This window comes from Anomalospiza imberbis, chromosome 6 (genome assembly GCF_031753505.1).
Source record: "Anomalospiza imberbis isolate Cuckoo-Finch-1a 21T00152 chromosome 6, ASM3175350v1, whole genome shotgun sequence".
Lineage (NCBI taxonomy): Eukaryota > Metazoa > Chordata > Aves > Passeriformes > Viduidae > Anomalospiza > Anomalospiza imberbis.
This window is the reverse complement of record NC_089686.1, coordinates 9,920,305-9,938,027: the sequence shown is the minus strand read 5'-3', so window position 1 is coordinate 9,938,027 and position 17,723 is coordinate 9,920,305. Positions and strand designations below refer to the sequence as shown.

The 17,723-nt window shown below is 42.8% G+C and overlaps 2 protein-coding genes across 3 annotated transcripts in view; one reads left to right on the top strand and one right to left on the bottom strand.

The window, feature by feature from the left end:
- KLC1 (kinesin light chain 1) overlaps positions 1–4,975 on the top strand; it is a 47,485-nt gene extending 42,510 nt beyond the window's left edge. Inside the window, exon 16 of the mRNA XM_068192332.1 lies at positions 958–4,975. Coding sequence (XP_068048433.1) covers positions 958–1,023 — 66 coding nt within the window. The 3' untranslated portion in view covers positions 1,024–4,975. The remainder of the gene's footprint in view (positions 1–957) is intronic.
- Positions 2,807–17,245, bottom strand: XRCC3 (X-ray repair cross complementing 3). 2 transcript variants are annotated; one of them, XR_010999763.1, is made up of 9 exons: positions 17,113–17,245; positions 15,174–15,271; positions 14,683–14,820; positions 13,610–13,822; positions 10,955–11,109; positions 9,906–10,118; positions 8,797–8,843; positions 5,708–7,740; positions 2,807–5,647 (listed from the first exon to the last, which is right to left on the bottom strand). XR_010999763.1 is itself a non-coding variant. In XM_068192340.1 (8 exons), exons 2-8 carry the CDS (start codon positions 15,226–15,228, stop codon positions 7,518–7,520), a joined length of 1,044 nt encoding a protein of 347 aa, XP_068048441.1. In that variant the 5' UTR covers positions 15,229–15,271; positions 17,113–17,245; the 3' UTR covers positions 2,807–7,517. The 2 variants fall into 2 exon arrangements, 1 of the variants encoding a protein (XP_068048441.1); XM_068192340.1 differs by having other exon boundaries at positions 2,807–7,740.
- Positions 17,246–17,723: the final 478 nt, after the last annotated feature.

Below are 17,723 nucleotides of genomic sequence, written 5' to 3'. Positions count from 1 at the left end.
CTTCAGCCTATTTATTGCAAAGAGCCCTGTCATTGTAACTGCTGTACGTTACCAGGTGCCCATAAACACTTCATTTGTTTCTGAGTGGCACAGGAGCAGTCTCAAAAGTTTGTCTGATCTGTGTTGTGCTTCTGCTAATATAAAACCTGATTTTGCTTAACTGTTCATGGTGTGCCCAAGTGCTACTTCTCATTGCCTGTTTTTACCTAACAAATCACTGTTTAAATTGTCAAATGAGTGAGCAATGTTCTTCTAAACACTGCTGTGTGTTTTACTAACACAGTAACTGCTACTAATTTTAGGAAGATAAAATTGCTTCTCTTGTAACAAAACCGTAGGTGAGGATCTTCATCACCTAAAGCAGCAGCGGGAAAGCCCCAGCTGTGGCTCTTGTACTCCCCAGTGGTGTAAAGGTGTTGGAGCTGTGTGATCCCTAACGAGTGTGCTGCAGAGTTCTCTGTGGTTGAAGTGTGAGCAAAACTTTGCTCAGGGTGAGGTTCAGCCAAAACAAGTCCAGGGTAAAGCACAATTCTCTGCAGCAGCAGTGCCAAGGGTATCCAAGAGCCGTGTGCCGGGTGCCCCTGACTGGATGGATCCCCAGTGTGTGCCCCTTCCAGAGGAGGGACTTCTTGTTGGTGTGTACAATGCAGTAGTAAAATCAGTTCTTTCTTCTTGTGAACTTTTGTGGTCCCTCCACTATCGATACCCATGGCAATTCCCATAAATGGGCTCTTGCATTTCTGAGAAGGCTTAGGCTGGATTGTGTGTGTACTTTATAGTATTGCTAGTTAAAAATTGGGGAAAAAGATGTTTATTGGACTCTGGAAAGCATCCCCCTATCCAGCATGAATGGTTCTCAGTAGTTCCTTATGTTCCCATTTGTTAAAACTGGTACTTTGTTTGCTTGAACTATCTGGACATCTGCTTAATTTCTTTGTTTTTTTCCCCCTCACACAGGAACGAAATAATTGTCTGACAGACTCGCGAGCTCTGAGTGTCAGTCATTCTGATCTGGCGCATTGAGATTTGGGACAGAAGCTAGCTAATAATCCTGTGTGAATAAAGAAGCACTGAGACCTTCAAAGCTTTGGTTCCTCATCCTTGTCTATAGGAACACCTAGTTTGTAGATGCTGGTTTTTTTCCAATGAACTGCTGTTTTTACTTTTTAAATAGGGACAGTTTTAAACACAGCATTAGTGAGTGTTTTCTCCTAAGGGAAAACTATAGATGCATATTGCTCGTTGCACTGCCCCCATTCATGCTACTTACGTCAATTTCTTTAATAGATCTGACTGTTACAGCAGCCAAAAAAAAAGAGTAAAAGAACAAACACATTCAATGCGTACCAAAATGCAACGGTGTCGGAAAATATAAGCAAACTGTGTGGCAGTAAATACATACAGTGCTGGAACGAGAAATGGATAAATTTATGTGCATTACTGTAGAAATTCCAGTTCAGCATTCTGTGGTGGTGGGGTTTGCCCTTGCACCGCTGATTCTTGTCATGGTAGAGGCCTTGGCTAGCAAAACAGCACTTAGACATGACTGACTTAACCACTAGACTGAGCTATTAAATCTTACAGAAGTGATGGCTGGGGGTAAGTTACATTTAGAATGAATAGCAACACCTGTGACCATAACTTCTGATATTGTAAGTCTTAGGGCACAATAGTCAATGGATTTAGGATGGTTTGTTTACATCAGGAGAAATGGAAAAAAACCTTTACTTTGTGTGATTGAAGAATACTCAAGTTTTGGACTGCAACTGTCCCAGAGCAGCTGCTGCTGCTTTCAGGGGAGCATCGAGCCTCAGGTTGACCTTCTCGCTTGTCCACTGGAATTCACAGTCCCATTCTCTGTTTGCTGAAAGTGCCCAACATTTCCTTATGCTGATCCCAAATCCTGCCTTTTCCCACACCAGCTGGTGACAGCAGAAGCAGGCACTGCAGGCTGGGATGTCACACTGCGGCGTGGCTGCTCCGCAAGGACCACTCAGTGCTGAGGGCCCTCGTGGAAGCACTCGATGGCTGTAAGTGACCTGTGTGACCACATATCCACGTTACAGGTTAATATATATATGCTGTCTGTATACAGGACTGCTGCTGGAACAAAGTATGTATGTATGTATGTGTGTTTTAAGGATTTTATAGACTTTAGGATTTCCTTTTGCTTTTCTGTAAAGCTTGTAATTTTGTTCATCTTCTGTAAAAATTCCTATTTGTGTGAAGATGGATGAGAAAGTAAAAAAACCAAGCAGTGTGTGTAAAAATGTATTTGTGGTCATAGTTGTGAGTTGGAAAATGTCGAACAAAATTAACTTTGGGAAAAGCTGGAAAATTCATTCAAAGTCAGCACCAACTGAAGAAGGTAAAATATAGGAACATAGGCAAGTTTTAGTATTTGAACAGGCTGTGAAAAGTAATTAGAATTAGTACTTAGTAGGAGTTTTTGACTGGGTTTGCACCTGGTTTTAAGTTGGTTACAGTAACTGATGCAGAAGTTGTCTGTGTAATGCACTTAACAATGTTTACCAGGAGGTACTGTCTGAGCATCTCTGCAAAGGAAGCTGTGCATGGTGCACCTGCTTTAGAGACAGTGTAGGAATGGTGAGAGATGATGCTGCTAATAATTTTGTAGAAATTCTAGCACATAGTGCAATTCATTAATGAACTCGAGCAGGAACAGGTTGTTGCTCGGTTATCTTAACAATAGATACTCATATAATGTTGACTCTTGAGTTTTAATCTTTTTATTAAGAGCTTTTTATATTAAAAAAATATGTAATATATATATACTTCTTTTACCTCCCCTAAAGTACAACGTGCTCTATGCCCCTGCTGGCTAACTGGGCTCTCTGCACAAAGGCAGACTGAGCTGGATTTGCTGAAAGAACCGTGTCAGGCTGCAAGGCCAGGGGTGCCCATGTGCAGCTCCCACCCCACTTGGAGTCTGGCTTCCAAAAAGTACCCACAGAACTATTCAGACACAAAACTGTTTTGGCAGTAAGGAATTACTTAAACTGAAGGATGTGATTCCCACATTCATCTTTCGGCTTTGAAGCGGAATGATGTTTTGTAACCTCTCAAATCCCCAACCCTGTGTAAATAAGCAATAAATTATGTAACCATGCCAAATGACAATGTACAGTAAGTTTCAAAGTGCAAGACTGTGGTATGGTGATGGTGATAGTGAGGGAATTTTCCTGGTCAAGATCTTGCTGGTGGTGGCATTACTAATACTGTGCTTCTGAATGTTTTAATCTTTTATATAATATTTTAAAGTGTGATGGAAGATTAAGTTGTTGAGCTAATGCACATTAAACAACTTTTATATTTAAAAGGTTCATTTTTTTTTTCTGAGAAGAAACAAATTTCAAGACTTCTTTAACCCATAAATCCTTGAGAATTTAGCCAAGTCCTTACTGTTAGGAGCCAGTGAGCTGTTAGCATTTTGAGAACTTCTAAAAAACAAAACCCAAATTAAACTCAACATTCGATGTTTTTGAAGCACGGATGAGTTATTGTCAGGACATGGTTTATATAGAGTTATATTTCAAATGGGCTTCTCAGTTCACTTTTACACAAGATTTTCTTTCTGGATTTTCTTTTGTAAGGTTGTAGTTATAGCTAAGAGTCTGCATAAAGAATATATCCAGAATATCCACTTTTATGATTCTAGGGTGTCTTCAGCACCAACTAAATCAATAGCTCTTGATGACACAGAAAACTGGAAAAGACCTTCAAAATTGACAGATACCTTGTTAGGAAAACTGCAACCTTGGTAGTGCAGTTGTGTTTTTAATCTGGCGTTTTTGTCCTTGACTAAAATTTTAAGGATGAACTTGAATAAAAACGTAACGAGGACTCCACGTTAGGCCTCAGATTCTCCCACAACCAGTGGTGAGTCTGGGTGTACAGCAGGATGTGGGATGAATCGTGCATGGAATTGTTACTGATGGAACGGTCCCTGTTGCCCTTCTGCCTCTGGCTGTGTGCTATATTAGTAATACTCGGTCTTCAGTTTAGATCTTACTAAATAGTCTTGAAAATGATATTGTTTCATGATTTGCTCCTCTTCTGGAGGAGTAACTGACCTGTTGTTGTGGTGTATCTGCACTTACACAGTGCAAAAAGAGTCAGTTATCTAGAGTTTGTACTTTTTCTTACAGTAAATGACACCTTCATCCCCCAAGCGCTCCTGAATCACAGTAAATTAAAATGGTTTTGAGCTTGAGAAGTATTTATACTTAAATTGTATCATTTGAATCCAGAGATTTGCAAATGGTGTGGTTCTGTTTTAAATATCTAGTAAAAGGTGTGTGCAGTGCTGCATTGACAGTTGTGTTTACAGTAGTTATGATAGCTGGTTTTTGTTACGTAGGTCACATGTTGTGTCTGAAGGCTGCTAAGAGAGTGGCATTTTTGGTCATGTTAGTCTGTACTGAGAGAATAAATGTTAACAGATGTGATGCTGAGAAGTTTAGTTTCATTGTCATCGATTTACAGAAGTCCATGGGGTGTGTAAGTGCGTAAATATTTAGAATTGAGGAGTATCTCAAACATCTACATTGGATTATTTTTCCCCCTAAAACCATTCACAATTGTGCCAGTACACTGAATAGTTAAGTCGTTAAAAAACCTGAAACAACAAAGCAAGAAGCCAAACAGAGTGTGGGGGCCTGGTAGAGGTCCAAAGGCTCATGCTGGGGGTGCTTGTGCTCACAGTGAAGTTGCAACACTTCCTTGGTTACATCTGCTTGTAAATGAGAAATATATAGGGAACCATAGTTTCTCAAGTGTCATTTAAGATTTCTTTTCCGAGTGTAGAAGAATATTTAAGTAGTCTTGCAGGTTAAAGACTTAATGTATTCTAGACTGTAAATCTTCTTTGTAAAAACTACTTCCATTTTTTTCTTGTATAGAATACAAATCTCAGTTGTGAAACCCAAAGATGAATAAAGCTCTATAAAGGGAAGGTTCTTAAATTGCATTTATTAAAACTTACGCACATTTCAGCACTTTGACACAAGGCTTCAATGGACAGGTGCTGTGTCGGCTTCCTGGGAGGGTTTGCAGCCCCAAAGCTGCCCTTGGGTCAGATGGACATCCTGGGCTGTGCTTGGGGGTGGGACTGAGGGTTGGGGCAGGAACTGGAGTGATGGAGTGTTGTCTGTGAGGCTCAGTGGGGCTCAGCTGCATTTGAGATTTCAGGGTTTGTGTGTGCTCATGAGCCAGGAGACAAACTAATGTACTCTGTCTCAGCTGGAGAGAACCAACAAACCAACGGGGTAGTGACAGAACACTTGAGCAGGCAAAATGTTACTTCTGTTGTTGGTAAAAATGTTTTTCACCAGGTAAACTAGAACTTTGACTGCAGACCCATCTGTGACTTTTAACACTTTGGGGCCGTTCCAGCAAGCAGTTGCAAGTTGCAAAGAAGAGTGATCAAAATATTACAGACTGAGCCTTTGGAGGTTTCACACTGTTCTGGACATGGCTCACAGTGAGGCAGACTCCTGGGACTGGAGCCCAGCATTTGATGAGGCTATTCTGTAAATGAGTATCCAGGTAGGGTTTGATGACTCCCATTAATCAGCTACATCTCTGTGGCTGCTTTTCCCAGTCAGCAAAATAGGATGAACATTACCTTGGCTGCAGTTCCAGCCCAGAGACAAAGGGCAGGAACAGAAGACAACTGGAGTGTTACCTGTGCTGCATGAGTTGATCTTTATTGAAGTTGTTAGGGAGGAGGCATGGAAGGTAAGGATTTGAAGGAGGAGGTGGCCCTGGCACAGAGCTGAGGCATTCTCACTTTTTCCTTTGAGTACACAAAGGCTTCTAAGCTTCATGATTGGATTTTATTAAAAGAAGCTGTGAGGTCATTTCCAAATACAGAGAATTAAGACATTTTAGGAAAATGACTTAGACACAACTTGGGCCCCTGAGACATCTGAAAGGGTTGCAGGAGGCACTGAAAGCAACTCATCCTTTCTGCTTGCTTATGGTCTCCTTCCTTCAGCTTCAAGCTGTGCCTGTTCTACTCTGGATCTTCCCCAGGCAGTCACACGGGGTCTCTTTTTCTTTAAGTCATAGTCAGTTGTCCCTTGAGAAATCTGCCATAGTTCCAGCTGAGGCAGTTTACAGACAGACAAAACTTTCAGCTGCCCAGCTGCATGCTTCCACATGGAAAGATGGATGAATGTCCTGAAGGAGTGTGACTGGGGAAAGGCAGAGGAGGCAGCTGTTTCACGAACACAGGGTTCCTGGCCAAAAGAGACCTGAGCAGTGTCACTCCACAGAAACAAGTGGAGTTCTTGTCTGGGCCAGCAGCAGGAGGAGAAGAAACAGGAGAGTTTGGTGAGTGTGATACAAGTGAGCATCACTCACTGAGGAGAGCAGGCACCCACAGAACAGAGGCCTCTGGACAGTGTAACTTCACCTGGCTTGCTGTCACAACGAACAGAGCAATGGAAAAATTCAGCCATAGGAAGAGAGGATGTCATGACAGTGGTCTGAGGACAGCAGAAAAATGTGACAAATAGCAAAAAGATGGGAAGAAAACTCCTATGAAGCTGTAACTGAGCAACAAAAATCGCCTCAGAAGAGCAATAGCATCTGAATGGATGAAAAGAGCTGAAGGTGCCCTTGAGGATCACGGCTGCAGGGACGCAGGACATGAGAGATAGCAATCCAGAAGCCCATGAAGAATGCTGATCCAGCAAAACACGGAGCAGGGCAGAGCATCAGAAAGAACACAAAGACCTTGCCCTGAGGCTACAGAGCTTCAGCAATGGGCAAAGAGAACAAGGGGATGGGGGATGTGGTTTGCTGTCCTTTAAATAAAAGAGACTAAAGACGCTTTTGCAATGAAGGGAAGGGACTAGAAAGCAGGAACAGAGTGGAAGTGAACCATTAAAAACATTAGGAGTGCTATGAAACTAGATACTCATCTAGTACAAAGGCAGTGCCATTTTAATTCTTACAGTAAGATGGTAAAATAAAGTACTTTATTGTTTTCTTTAAATTCTTAATAGCAATGGTTTTAAAATAGGACAGCTGCTTTGTGACAAGGAATGGCTATCCTTAATTGGCAGCATGAGACCCAGAACCACCAGCAGTCAACATAAACTGGCTGAATTTCAAGTTCTGTTGGGTCTAGAAACAGGGTACAAAACTACAGTAAATGCTGTTTCTAGATGAGCATGCTATTAAAATAAAATTAGACATCAGGTCTCCCCCATCATGGGGATTGCTACATCCCACTCTACTGTGCAACCTCTCCCTGCCCACAGCTTCCCTTTCCTTCAGGACACTCATCTGACAAGGAAAAGCTGAATATCCAAGTGTAAAAAGATCATCTTTCACAATGCAGACAAGGCTAAATGTAGCCATACTATTGTTCATATACTTCACCATCAATTTCTCTCATCTAGGAAGAGCTGCATTTCACCGGTAATTCTTCCTGAAGCAGAGTCCTGGTACGTTTTTGGAGCAGGACACCTTACTGTGCAAAAGTGTTACTTTATTCCTTTTACACCTTCCAGCTGTACTGTATAGTAGCAAAAGGATGGGGGGAGATGAGGAGCAAAAACAACACTTAAAGTCCTCGTGCTTCCAGTGCAGTGTGACGCCGCTCCAGGTGAGTGTCCGGGCAGTGAGACGCGCCTGACCATCAGTCTCATCAGCAGCTGATTGGACCAGGTTATTCCAAGTGCTGGAGTGACTCTGCTACCCACTATCCTGTAAGGGAAGTGTGACACATTTCTGCATGCATGGATTTCATATGAAATACCTTCTGTCGTAACAAAACTGCACCAGAAGGCTTCATTTACTGGTTCTCTAACATATATTGAAAACTATGGGTCTTGGAAGACAGAGTGACAGGGGTTATTCACAAAATTTAGGTTCTCCCTGTGGCAAGGAAACAGCTGGAGGAGAAGTGCTTCTGTACAGAACAGCTGTCATTCTTTCAACTACAGCTAGGGGGAATACCTACCTCCATCTGGACAGGCCTCTCTTGCAACAGGAAACCACAAGAGAAAATAGTTGAACTTTTTAATATTTGAAATGTGTAACTGTTGTCCTTGGATTCCATTTGCAAGTATATTTAGAAATGTTGGGTAAACAGAACACTGCATATATGTGACTTTCAACTCAAGGTTTAAAACAATTTCATTTTCCTGGAAAAAGTGCAATTTCTCCAGTAAAAGAAATACAAGATAACCAGATAAAAATAATAATTGAACCTTATCCTTGTTCTGTGTCAGTTCCAGAATCTGAAGGACACAGTGAACTTCTCACAGACACCCATTTATGTAGCAGCCACCTTATGCAGTAAATCAGGGTTGTAGTTAGGATTCAAACAACAAATACACACATTTGAATCCTGTTAATATCTTGGTGTCAGAAGACACTATTTTGGGTTTTTTCTTAGCTCACTAACGAAGCCAGCTGCTAGGATTTGGTTGCTATATTTTTTAAGCAGACAGAAGATGCATGCAGTTACATCAAAGACAAGACAAGATGCAAAAATACTCTCATGTCAGCAGGTACTCAAGCCATTAACCCCAGGGAATTTTTCCTGCTAATTTGTGATTGGGGATTACGATGTAAATGTATAGGACAGTTTCTTCCCCTTGAGAGCACAAGCTAGTGCTGATCTCCAGCAAACCCAGCATTGCTGGGTAAATGCCCCAGTGCTCCTCACATGATCTTGTAGCTTACCCTGGAGTGACAAAGATCAGAGTGGTTCAGAGCTGCTGTGTTTGACATTGTCACTCTGTGTGGGTGACTCACCTACAACTGCACTGAGCAGCTTCCGACTCACTCACTGCATCCGTCACCTGAAGCACAAAAACAGGTTTGCAGCTGAGCTGGGGTTCTGGGTTTGTATTCAGCAAGCAGGAGGGCAGGGAAGGGAACCAAGGCAAGAAAATCAAAGTAACCAGAGCATATATTAAGCCAGGTTAGAAAACACTTATCCTTCCAAGGCAAACTAAAATGGATTTGGGAATCACAAGCTGAGTTTACAGTGTTAGAACTACTTAGCATGCTACATCTTACATTCATTAAACTACTACTAGATGCCTTATTTGTTAAAAAATAAACCCAAACCACAAACAAATCCCCCACATTCACAAAACTGTTCCAGTGCTGTAGCTGGAGATAAAAAGTACAAAAGCCTAGATCTCCCGAAAGTGCCCTGTTCTCAGTGATTTCACTACCTTTGAAGATTCTCAGTGGCCTGCCTGCACGTTGACTTACCCCTACCCAAGGCCGTATTGGAGCGTGAATGCTTCACCTCTGGCATTCAGATCCTCCTTCAACTTGTGAGTGGACTAAGAGCAGTGTCTTGCCTTGTTTTCTCAAAAAAATACTCTTTGTGACCAGTATCATTGTGCGCCTGTTTTGGTCCAGCTCAAGTCAGTGCATGCACTTTAGTGCTTCAGTAATCTCAGCAGTTACACAGAAGTGCTGAGTTCTTTCACACAGAAATGCAGCAAAGTCCCTGGTGCTTCACTGTCTCCTGGAATATAACTGCCTGCAGAGCTCCCAGAGCAATCCTCCTGACAATGGCATTTGAAGCCAGTGATAAGAACGAACTATGTTATTTTGCTTTGACGCTCTGTGCAGTTGCTACGCATACCTATTTCTGTTAGCTTTAGTGGACAACTTTTGAGAACATTAACAGCCTATAAAAGCTTAAATAATAAACTTTGAGTAGTTAACATTTATTAAAGTACATCAGTTTAAGGAAGTTTCAGTTTCCATCAGTCATTAATAGTCAGCTGACGGTGGTAAATACACACACCACCATAAGATCTGCATTTACACAGACTGTTCCATCACGCTCCAGCCATTTATTAAACAGTCCCTACAGAATAGGAAGCAATTTGATATCATACCTGGTTAATGCACATGATGGGAGTCCTGAACCTCGTGCTCAAGCTGTGAAGCTGTGCCCCAAAGGTCTGCAGGTAGCGAGCCTTGAGAGCAGACTCGGCAGGGCCGAACTCGCCGCGGAACAGGGCGGCCATGGAGTCGATGACCACGAGGCGCACCATGCCCCGAGCCAGCAGCAGGGACAGCCTCCTCGTGATGCACTGCTGGAAGGTGTCCTGCCACACACACAGGGACAGTGACAAAGGGCAAAGAACCCTGCTGGGACATCAAGAGACTGAGCTACAGCAATCACCACTGCAGCACGAGCTCAGGGAGTTTTGAATCGTGAAGGCAGCTGGTGGATCTCTAAGTCTCACCAGTAACCACATCTGGTGGTTTCACTGAGGAGAAGACGGAAGAGACAAAACTGCAACCTGCATTTACCTGCAGCTCTGACTTCACTGATACTTTTAAATCTTGAGGGTGTAGTACTACTCTCCTAAGCTGTTCTGTTTTCATAGAGTAATATAATGTTAAGGGGTTGGAATGAACCTTCAAAATCATCCAGTCCCAACCCCCTGCCATGGGCAGGAACACCTCCCACCAGACCAGGTTGCTCAGAGCCATATCCAGCCTGGCCTTAAACACTGTCAGGGACGGGGCATCCACAGTTCCTCTGAGCAACCTCTTCCAGTATCTCAGCACCCTCACAGTAAAGACTTTCTTCCTAATATCTAAATTGCCCCTCTTTCAATTTGTACCCTTGCCCTGTCTACATGTCCTGAGAAAGAGTCCCTCTCCAGCTTCCCTACAGCCCCTTCAGACACTGGAAGGCTCTTCTGAGGTGCCCACACAACCTTTTCTTCTCCAGGCTGAACAGCCCCGACTTTCTCAGCCTGCCTGGGGAAGGAGTGGTTCTCACTGAAACACTCAGGACATGAGACGATCATTAATTGTATAAACCAGTTACAAACTGTGCTGCTCTTCCACTAATGACCCCTTAAGAGTAAAATACTGCCTCAAATCCATATGGATCAAGAGTCTTAGAAACATTCTTTGCACTACTACTTACCAGGTCTGCTGCCTGCTCAACAAAAATACTGTTTCCAAATCTGATCTTCTGTATGATTTCAGCTGGAACATCTGCACGCAGCTTATGCTGTTGATCTATGAGCTGCTGCAAACGTTTGCTTGGGAACACATCTTCTGTACAAATGTAGACAGCTCCTGTAGCCAAGGAAACCACAGGGCTCTTACACACACAGTTTTCTTAACAGCACACAAATTATACCACACATTCTGCGTTTAAAAGCTACATATACAGACCTGGAAATTCATGTTAGGTTATTTTGCAACCACACTGAAAACCAGTGATAAACAAAAACCCCACTTCTGTGACTTTCCTGCAGTTGCCTGGTCCTTTCTTCAGCACCAGCTGGGACAACTGGATTTTGTACTCTCCACTGGGTGACACTCACTGTACACAGCTGTGGAGCACCTGATCACCTGCCCTTGGGGATCAGGAGTATCACCATTTATCCAACCTGCAGAGTGACACTGCACAGTCTGCCTGCTTCGGTCAGAAATCCAAAACACAGCACTGTGAATTTCATGCTAAAAAACCTGTGCTAACTTGTCTTGAGACAATAGCTCCTAAGGAAAACATTCTGGCTATGCTTCCCATGCTAACTTAAGCTGACTGCCTTTTGCACAATGTTGCTTTAATGCTGAAAGACAGGGATTTCTCTGCCATGAATTCTGGGCTCACAGGTCTGCTCTCTGAAAACCAGACCTGCCTTAAGCAGGATGTCACTTGTCCTCTCCTTGGTTTACTTAAAAAGGATGGAATGTCCATTTCTTCAGATTTCATAGTCACTGGGGTTCTTCCAGATGCAGATTTGCATTTCTAGATAGATTGATGCTCCATTGATTAAATAATTGCATTTTGATCCAGAGTTACTGCAACATTCAGGACACTGAAAACACAGTCACAGGTCCAACAACACCCATACAGAAATCAGCAATTTCATCAAATCTGTTATTCAGGCCAATAAATGTGTTATGCTGGTTGTTGACAAAAAAATACCACCAAAAAATCCACCAAACAGGAATAAAACCCACTAAAACCCCTCAACCTCAAAAAGAACAAGTTTTGATTCCTATTATTATAATCTGTCATCAAAAAAACAGGTTGTTACCAAGAATCAGTAGCAAACATTATTTTCTAATTCAGAATTCTAATATGGATATTAATTTGTCCCATTATATTCACATATTACTTATGAATATGGGCATATAAAATAAATTCAGCCAACACAACTGAACACAACTGACATTCCTAGAACAGCAGAAAGATATCCTGGAGGCAAAGGAGGCCTTTGTTTACTCTCAGGATTTCTTTGCTGCCAACCTCCTTGCATTGACAATTACAAACAAGACTAGCACTAAATTTAATGAAGTAACTGTTTAAAGAAATGTATTTCAACATCACCACTTATGAGAAGGGAAGTTTCTAATCAGTAAAAAAATACAATGCACCATAATTTTAAATCAGTAGCAAAATCTTTCACTGGTAGTGCAGAGTTCTGTGAGAGTTTCTAAGCATTGCTGTTCTCCTCAAGTTTCCTAAAGGCTAAAACTCCTCACATTTAACCTAAGCTTTAATTGCTGTATTTCTCATGGGAGGCTCAACACAAGAATGCCAATAGGGTGTTGGGCACCTTCCTCTGTACCTCTGTTCCGTGATTTCAACACAAACAGGAAAAAGTGCTGGAGCATGGATAAAAATGTATTTGTATTCAAACTATGTGCAGCAGTTAGCAGCAGCACACAAAGGAAGAGAACAAAATATAATTGCTTCTGCTCTGATTAATGGCCTCATATAAAAATGTAAGCCATGGGCTACTCACAGCCCTTTAAGCAAGATCTTAATTTGTACAGTCCATGATTTTTCCACATGGGTGGATATAGTTCAAGAAATTAGTAAGTTTCCCCAGAAGGAGCCACTGAGCTGCCAGATAAAGCCAGTGCTGTGTGGAAGGAGCAGCAAGGTCACAGGCAAAACACACCTAATGCAGACTACCAGAATTCTCAGAAGTGACACAGGTTTCCTCCCTTTCTACGGCAGCAATAAAAAAAAAAGGAGTTAGATTAATATGACAGAAGCGTAAAAAAACATACTCAAATCAAAGAATAAACCTGTATACTTTGGTAAACCCAGGAAAACCACAGGTACAAAACAATATTACTTTTCTTCAATTACATTTCCATAGATTTTACTCTGTAAATCAGTACAATTATTGTTATCAAAACAAATAATCTTTGAAATTTGAAATCCTCAGCTAGGGAATATATACCATGTACCCAAATGCTTGTAGAAAGTTATCTGCTGAGCTCTTCTGCTGAGGTGGTTACCTGAGGAGTGAATGAGCTCTCATGACAGCAACACTTTTCTTACATTGTTTGAGAGTGTGTTTAGTTTAACCCAGAGTGGCAGGCAGGCAAACAACAGCCAACAGTAATTTTGAATTAAGTTATGCTGTGCTGCAGCACGTGCACAGCAAGCTTTTCTCTCTGTAAAGACACCTCACTCAATTAACTGGCTTCCTACTGAAGTCAGACATGCACTGAACATGCGCACCTGCTTTGATGAGGTTCCTAAAGACAGAGACAGTACATTCCCTCAAATGGGAAAGGAATCCAAGTTTTCAGTTTTCAGTTCACTTACCAGACTCTAATCCACCATACTTGTAAGGATACTGCACACACAGGCACAGCTGTAAACTAATCTGAGTCTTCCCAGCAGAACTCTCCCCAGCAAGCTCCGTGATTCCCACTAAAGGAATGCCACCTTTTAACAAGTTGTCTAGCACTGAACATCCCAGGCTCAGCTTCTGGTGCTGGGAGGTGAAATGATCTTTATCTTGGTAGAGCTGAAGTGCTGCAGGAGGGTTTGGGAGTGTTTTTTAATTATTAAAAATTAAAAAAAAAAAAGGCAGTTATTATTTTTCCAACACACAATGATACAAAATAGATGCTGTATACATGATTTATCCCTACAAGGGATGTTTTCTTTGATGATGGAGAATTTCCCTAATTCAGCCTGGTCTTCCCCACCTCTCTTTCCCCATCAGACCTCTGCTGAATATCTCTACAAAGACTGATAATTTACACTGAGTTATGTCCTCCTCTCAAACTTTTTTTTTCCTTTCTCTGCCTCTAAGGTGTCCCTGAGGAAAGTTACACTCAGAGAGGATTTTAACAGCAAAGTTCAAGCACAGCCATTATGGAAATAGAAAGCTATAGCAGTGTATAAAACAGCACAGCAGGCATCTGGTCAAAGGCTGAAGACACATGCAATCACAAGAAAATAGATTTTAAATCTAGAGTTGTCATTAAGAATTTGTACAGGAGGAGCTGTTAGGTCCTGCTTGTTTTGGAATGAGGTGTTTATGACATATCAGTTTATGAAGCTTTTAATACATGATATAAATTTTTCAACTAGTCTTAGTCCAAAAGGAGAATAGTGAGAGAGGGGAAGAGAGTGTGAAAGAAAAAGGAAATGTTTTGCTCCCATATTTAAGTGTTTCAGACTGGACAAATATTTGTCCTTTTTCAAGCAGGCTCGATCCTGAAAAATGACATCCATTCAACTTCCATTTACCCCCAAGGGAGCTGTCCTTTCCATTCTCATTTTAAACCCACATTTCTGTGTCATTAACGAGCCAGAACCCTATTTTCTCCCAGTGACAGTTATTTTGAGCTTTAGACAGAAGAGTTTTTATGCCCTGACTGCATTACCTGTGAGCATGCTGTTCCTCCTCAGTGTGTGAGAGACTGTTTTCAGCAGGCACTGGATGTCTGCACTGGAGAGTTTCATCAATCTCTGCAAGTCTGCTCCAGACAAGTTTAAAATCTCTTTTACTGATTTTATGTCAGCTGAAACAAGAGGAATTTTTATAAATACTTTTGGCTGTCTTACACAGGAAAGGTTTCCCAATTTGTAGTTCTCATTTACTTGAGGTTTATCTGTGCTGCATTCTTGTACAGTGCAGGCAACACTCACGTGGAATGTACCAACACAAGCTGTAAAATTGTTTGGAAATTTATCATTGAAGCATGGGCAAACCCCAACAGTTTTAATTACTCAGAAAACTTCTATATGAAACACTTAATTGCAGTTCTAAAATGTTAGTGTCCATCTGCCTGCTTATACCCACAAACACACAATTATGTCAAGGATGTCACTGTGGTGACAGACCTGTTAGTGAGACAGTGGCAAATTAAATTACCTTTTTTCAGGGCAGCAACTGTTTTAGGGTTCAAGTCAAATTGGTCCCAGTCCATCTCCTGACACAGCACAGCAGTGAGCAGCACATCCCGTAATTATCTGTGATTAAAGAGGCTTTTATCACAGACAAAGGCAAGAAAAAATAGGCATAAATCAGTGTCAAAAGTTTCCAGAACTCTTTTCCCCCCTATTTGTAACAATATATTTATCAGCCATCTTAGAGAAGTATCAATTATTCTGGGGTTATTATGCTATTATGAGAATTATTGCTATTATTATTTTATATACTGATATTATTTTACTATGGGAAGAGTGTGGCCAGCAGGCTGAGGGAGGTGATCCTCCCCCTCTACTCAGCCCTAAGTGAGGCCACATCTGGAGTGCTGTGTCCAGTTCTGGGCTCCCCAGTACACGAAAGACAAGGAGCTACCGGAAAGGGCCCGGCAGAGGCCACAAAGGTGCTGAGGGGTCTGCAGCACCACACTGATGAGGAGAGTCTGGAGAAGAGAAGACAGAGAGGGGATCTCACCAATGCATATCACAATCCCAAAGGTGGGTGCCAAGAGGATGGTGCCAAACTCTCTTCAGCTTCTCCTCAAGATGAAGAAGAGCTCTTATAGCGAGGGTGGCAGAGCACTGGAACAGCTGCCCAGGATGGCCATGGAGTGTCCCTCTCTGGAGACATTCCAAACCCACCTGGACTCATTCCTGTGTCACTGCTTTAGGTCAGCCTGCCTTGGCAGGGGGGCTGGGCAGGATGATCTCCAGAGTTCAGTATCACTGAACCACAGTGCAGAGCCACAACACACGAGAGTATTTTTCAAAGACTGAATGCAAATCCACAAAATTTAATGCAACCCATCTGTTCAGACACTGAGCAACCAACCACGACCTCGGTGGGGTTTTAACACAGGTGTTCAGTCAAGCTCAGCTGTGAAAGTGGCCAAGTCCTTCAGCTTTATCTGCACTCCTCATACTGGTAAAGTGGTATTTTCTGTAATTGCATCCAAAAATCTCTCTTCCTATTAATTGACAATATTGTCCTTATGCTGTATCAGAAAGTGTTCAAAGTAAATGCAGTGATGTGCTTTGCAGCTCCAGGTGATACAATACTCTGGATTTGAAAAGGCTTTTTTCTATGGGACAAGGGAACAGCTGATACACAGGGGATCCAATAAATTCCACAAACTAATAACAGACAGAAATGCAAACAAAATGCAATACAGAGAAAAGTGGTGCAAGCCTCAAATACATCCCACATTTGCATGATGCAGCAGCAAGTCAGCACTTCCCACCCTGGCTATTCTCTAACCCAGCCCTTTGGCAGAAGTCTTCTCTGATGGCTGTTTACATTTATCCTATTAAAGAATTCAACCAATAATCCTGCAGTTAAGAGCTACTGGGAGTTTTAATTGCCTGTAATTCTGCATAGTGCTTTTGCCCTGGACTGCAGCTCACAAGGCAGCTGGACAGTCATTTACTCCTACCCTGGCAGTCTTCACACGAGGCTTTCATTTTCAAATAGAAAAAAATCTCACACACGAGCAATTTAGGATGCCGCAGGATTATTCATGCATTGGACAGTCAAACATACATTTATTAGCTAAAAGCAAATTTAATGTGAAATCGTTAAAATCTGTTTGTTTCTTGTAAAGACATTAAACAGCTCTTTTAATAGTTTGGTCTGAAACACAACAGTTTAGGCCCATGGCTGCCTAGAAGAGGTTCTTAGCATTATTCTGACAAACTTTAGGAAGGACTGCAGCAGACACCCAGGAGTTATATAAGAATACATGACTTTATGAACAATCCCTTTTTCAGCATGGGGGGGAGAGGTTGTAATGGGTGCTAATAACAGAATAAATCTGAGAGAGGCAAGTTACTTTTAAGTGACACCCGTTTAAACAACATTCTGAGAAGGTTTAGAAGCCGAAACTTACTGAAAGCAATCATGATCACGACGACCCTTGACTGAAGGGCTCCAAACCATTGCGCACTCTCCGCTCACAGGAAGCCGCTGCACGGGTGAGGCCCAGGGGAGAGCGAAACACCGGGAGCGGGTCACGGTGCAGCCAGCGGTGTCCTGCGGACCCGGCACCGGCCGGGGGGAGCGAGGGACGGACAGCCGGACACAGGGGCGGACACACGGACACAGGGGCGGACACACGGACAGAGCGCGGCGCCGCCACAGGGCCCTCACGCCTCACGAATCCCCCGCCGCCTGCGCAGCCAATCAGCGAGCAGCTTTCCCGCCACAGGCCAATCAAAGCTCCCTGCAGCGCCTGCCCCGGAGGGACAGCCAATGGCAGGGCGCAGCCAATCAGCGAGCAGCTTTCCCGCCACAGGCCAATCAAAGCTCCCTGCAGTGACTGCCCCGGTGGGACAGCTAATGGAAGGGCGCAGCCAATCAGCGAGCAGCTTTCCCGCCACAGGCCAATCAAAACTCCCTGCAGCGACTGCCCCGTCGGGACAGCCAATGGCAGGGCGCAGCCAATCAGCGAGCAGCTTTCCCGCCACAGCCAATCAAAGCTCCCTGCAGTGCCTGCCCCGG

What these genes read in the sequence shown, in the direction of transcription:
- XRCC3 (XM_068192340.1), bottom strand. Translation starts at nt 15,228, where the DNA reads ATGGACTGGGACCAATTTGACTTGAACCCTAAAACAGTTGCTGCCCTG. An exon ending in GAGGAACAGCATGCTCACAG is followed by an intron (nt 13,823 to 14,682) that starts GTAATGCAGTCA and finishes ACCCTCCTGCAG; the next exon opens with CACTTCAGCTCTACCAAGAT. An exon ending in TTGAGCAGGCAGCAGACCTG is followed by an intron (nt 10,119 to 10,954) that starts GTAAGTAGTAGT and finishes TGTGTGTGGCAG; the next exon opens with GACACCTTCCAGCAGTGCAT.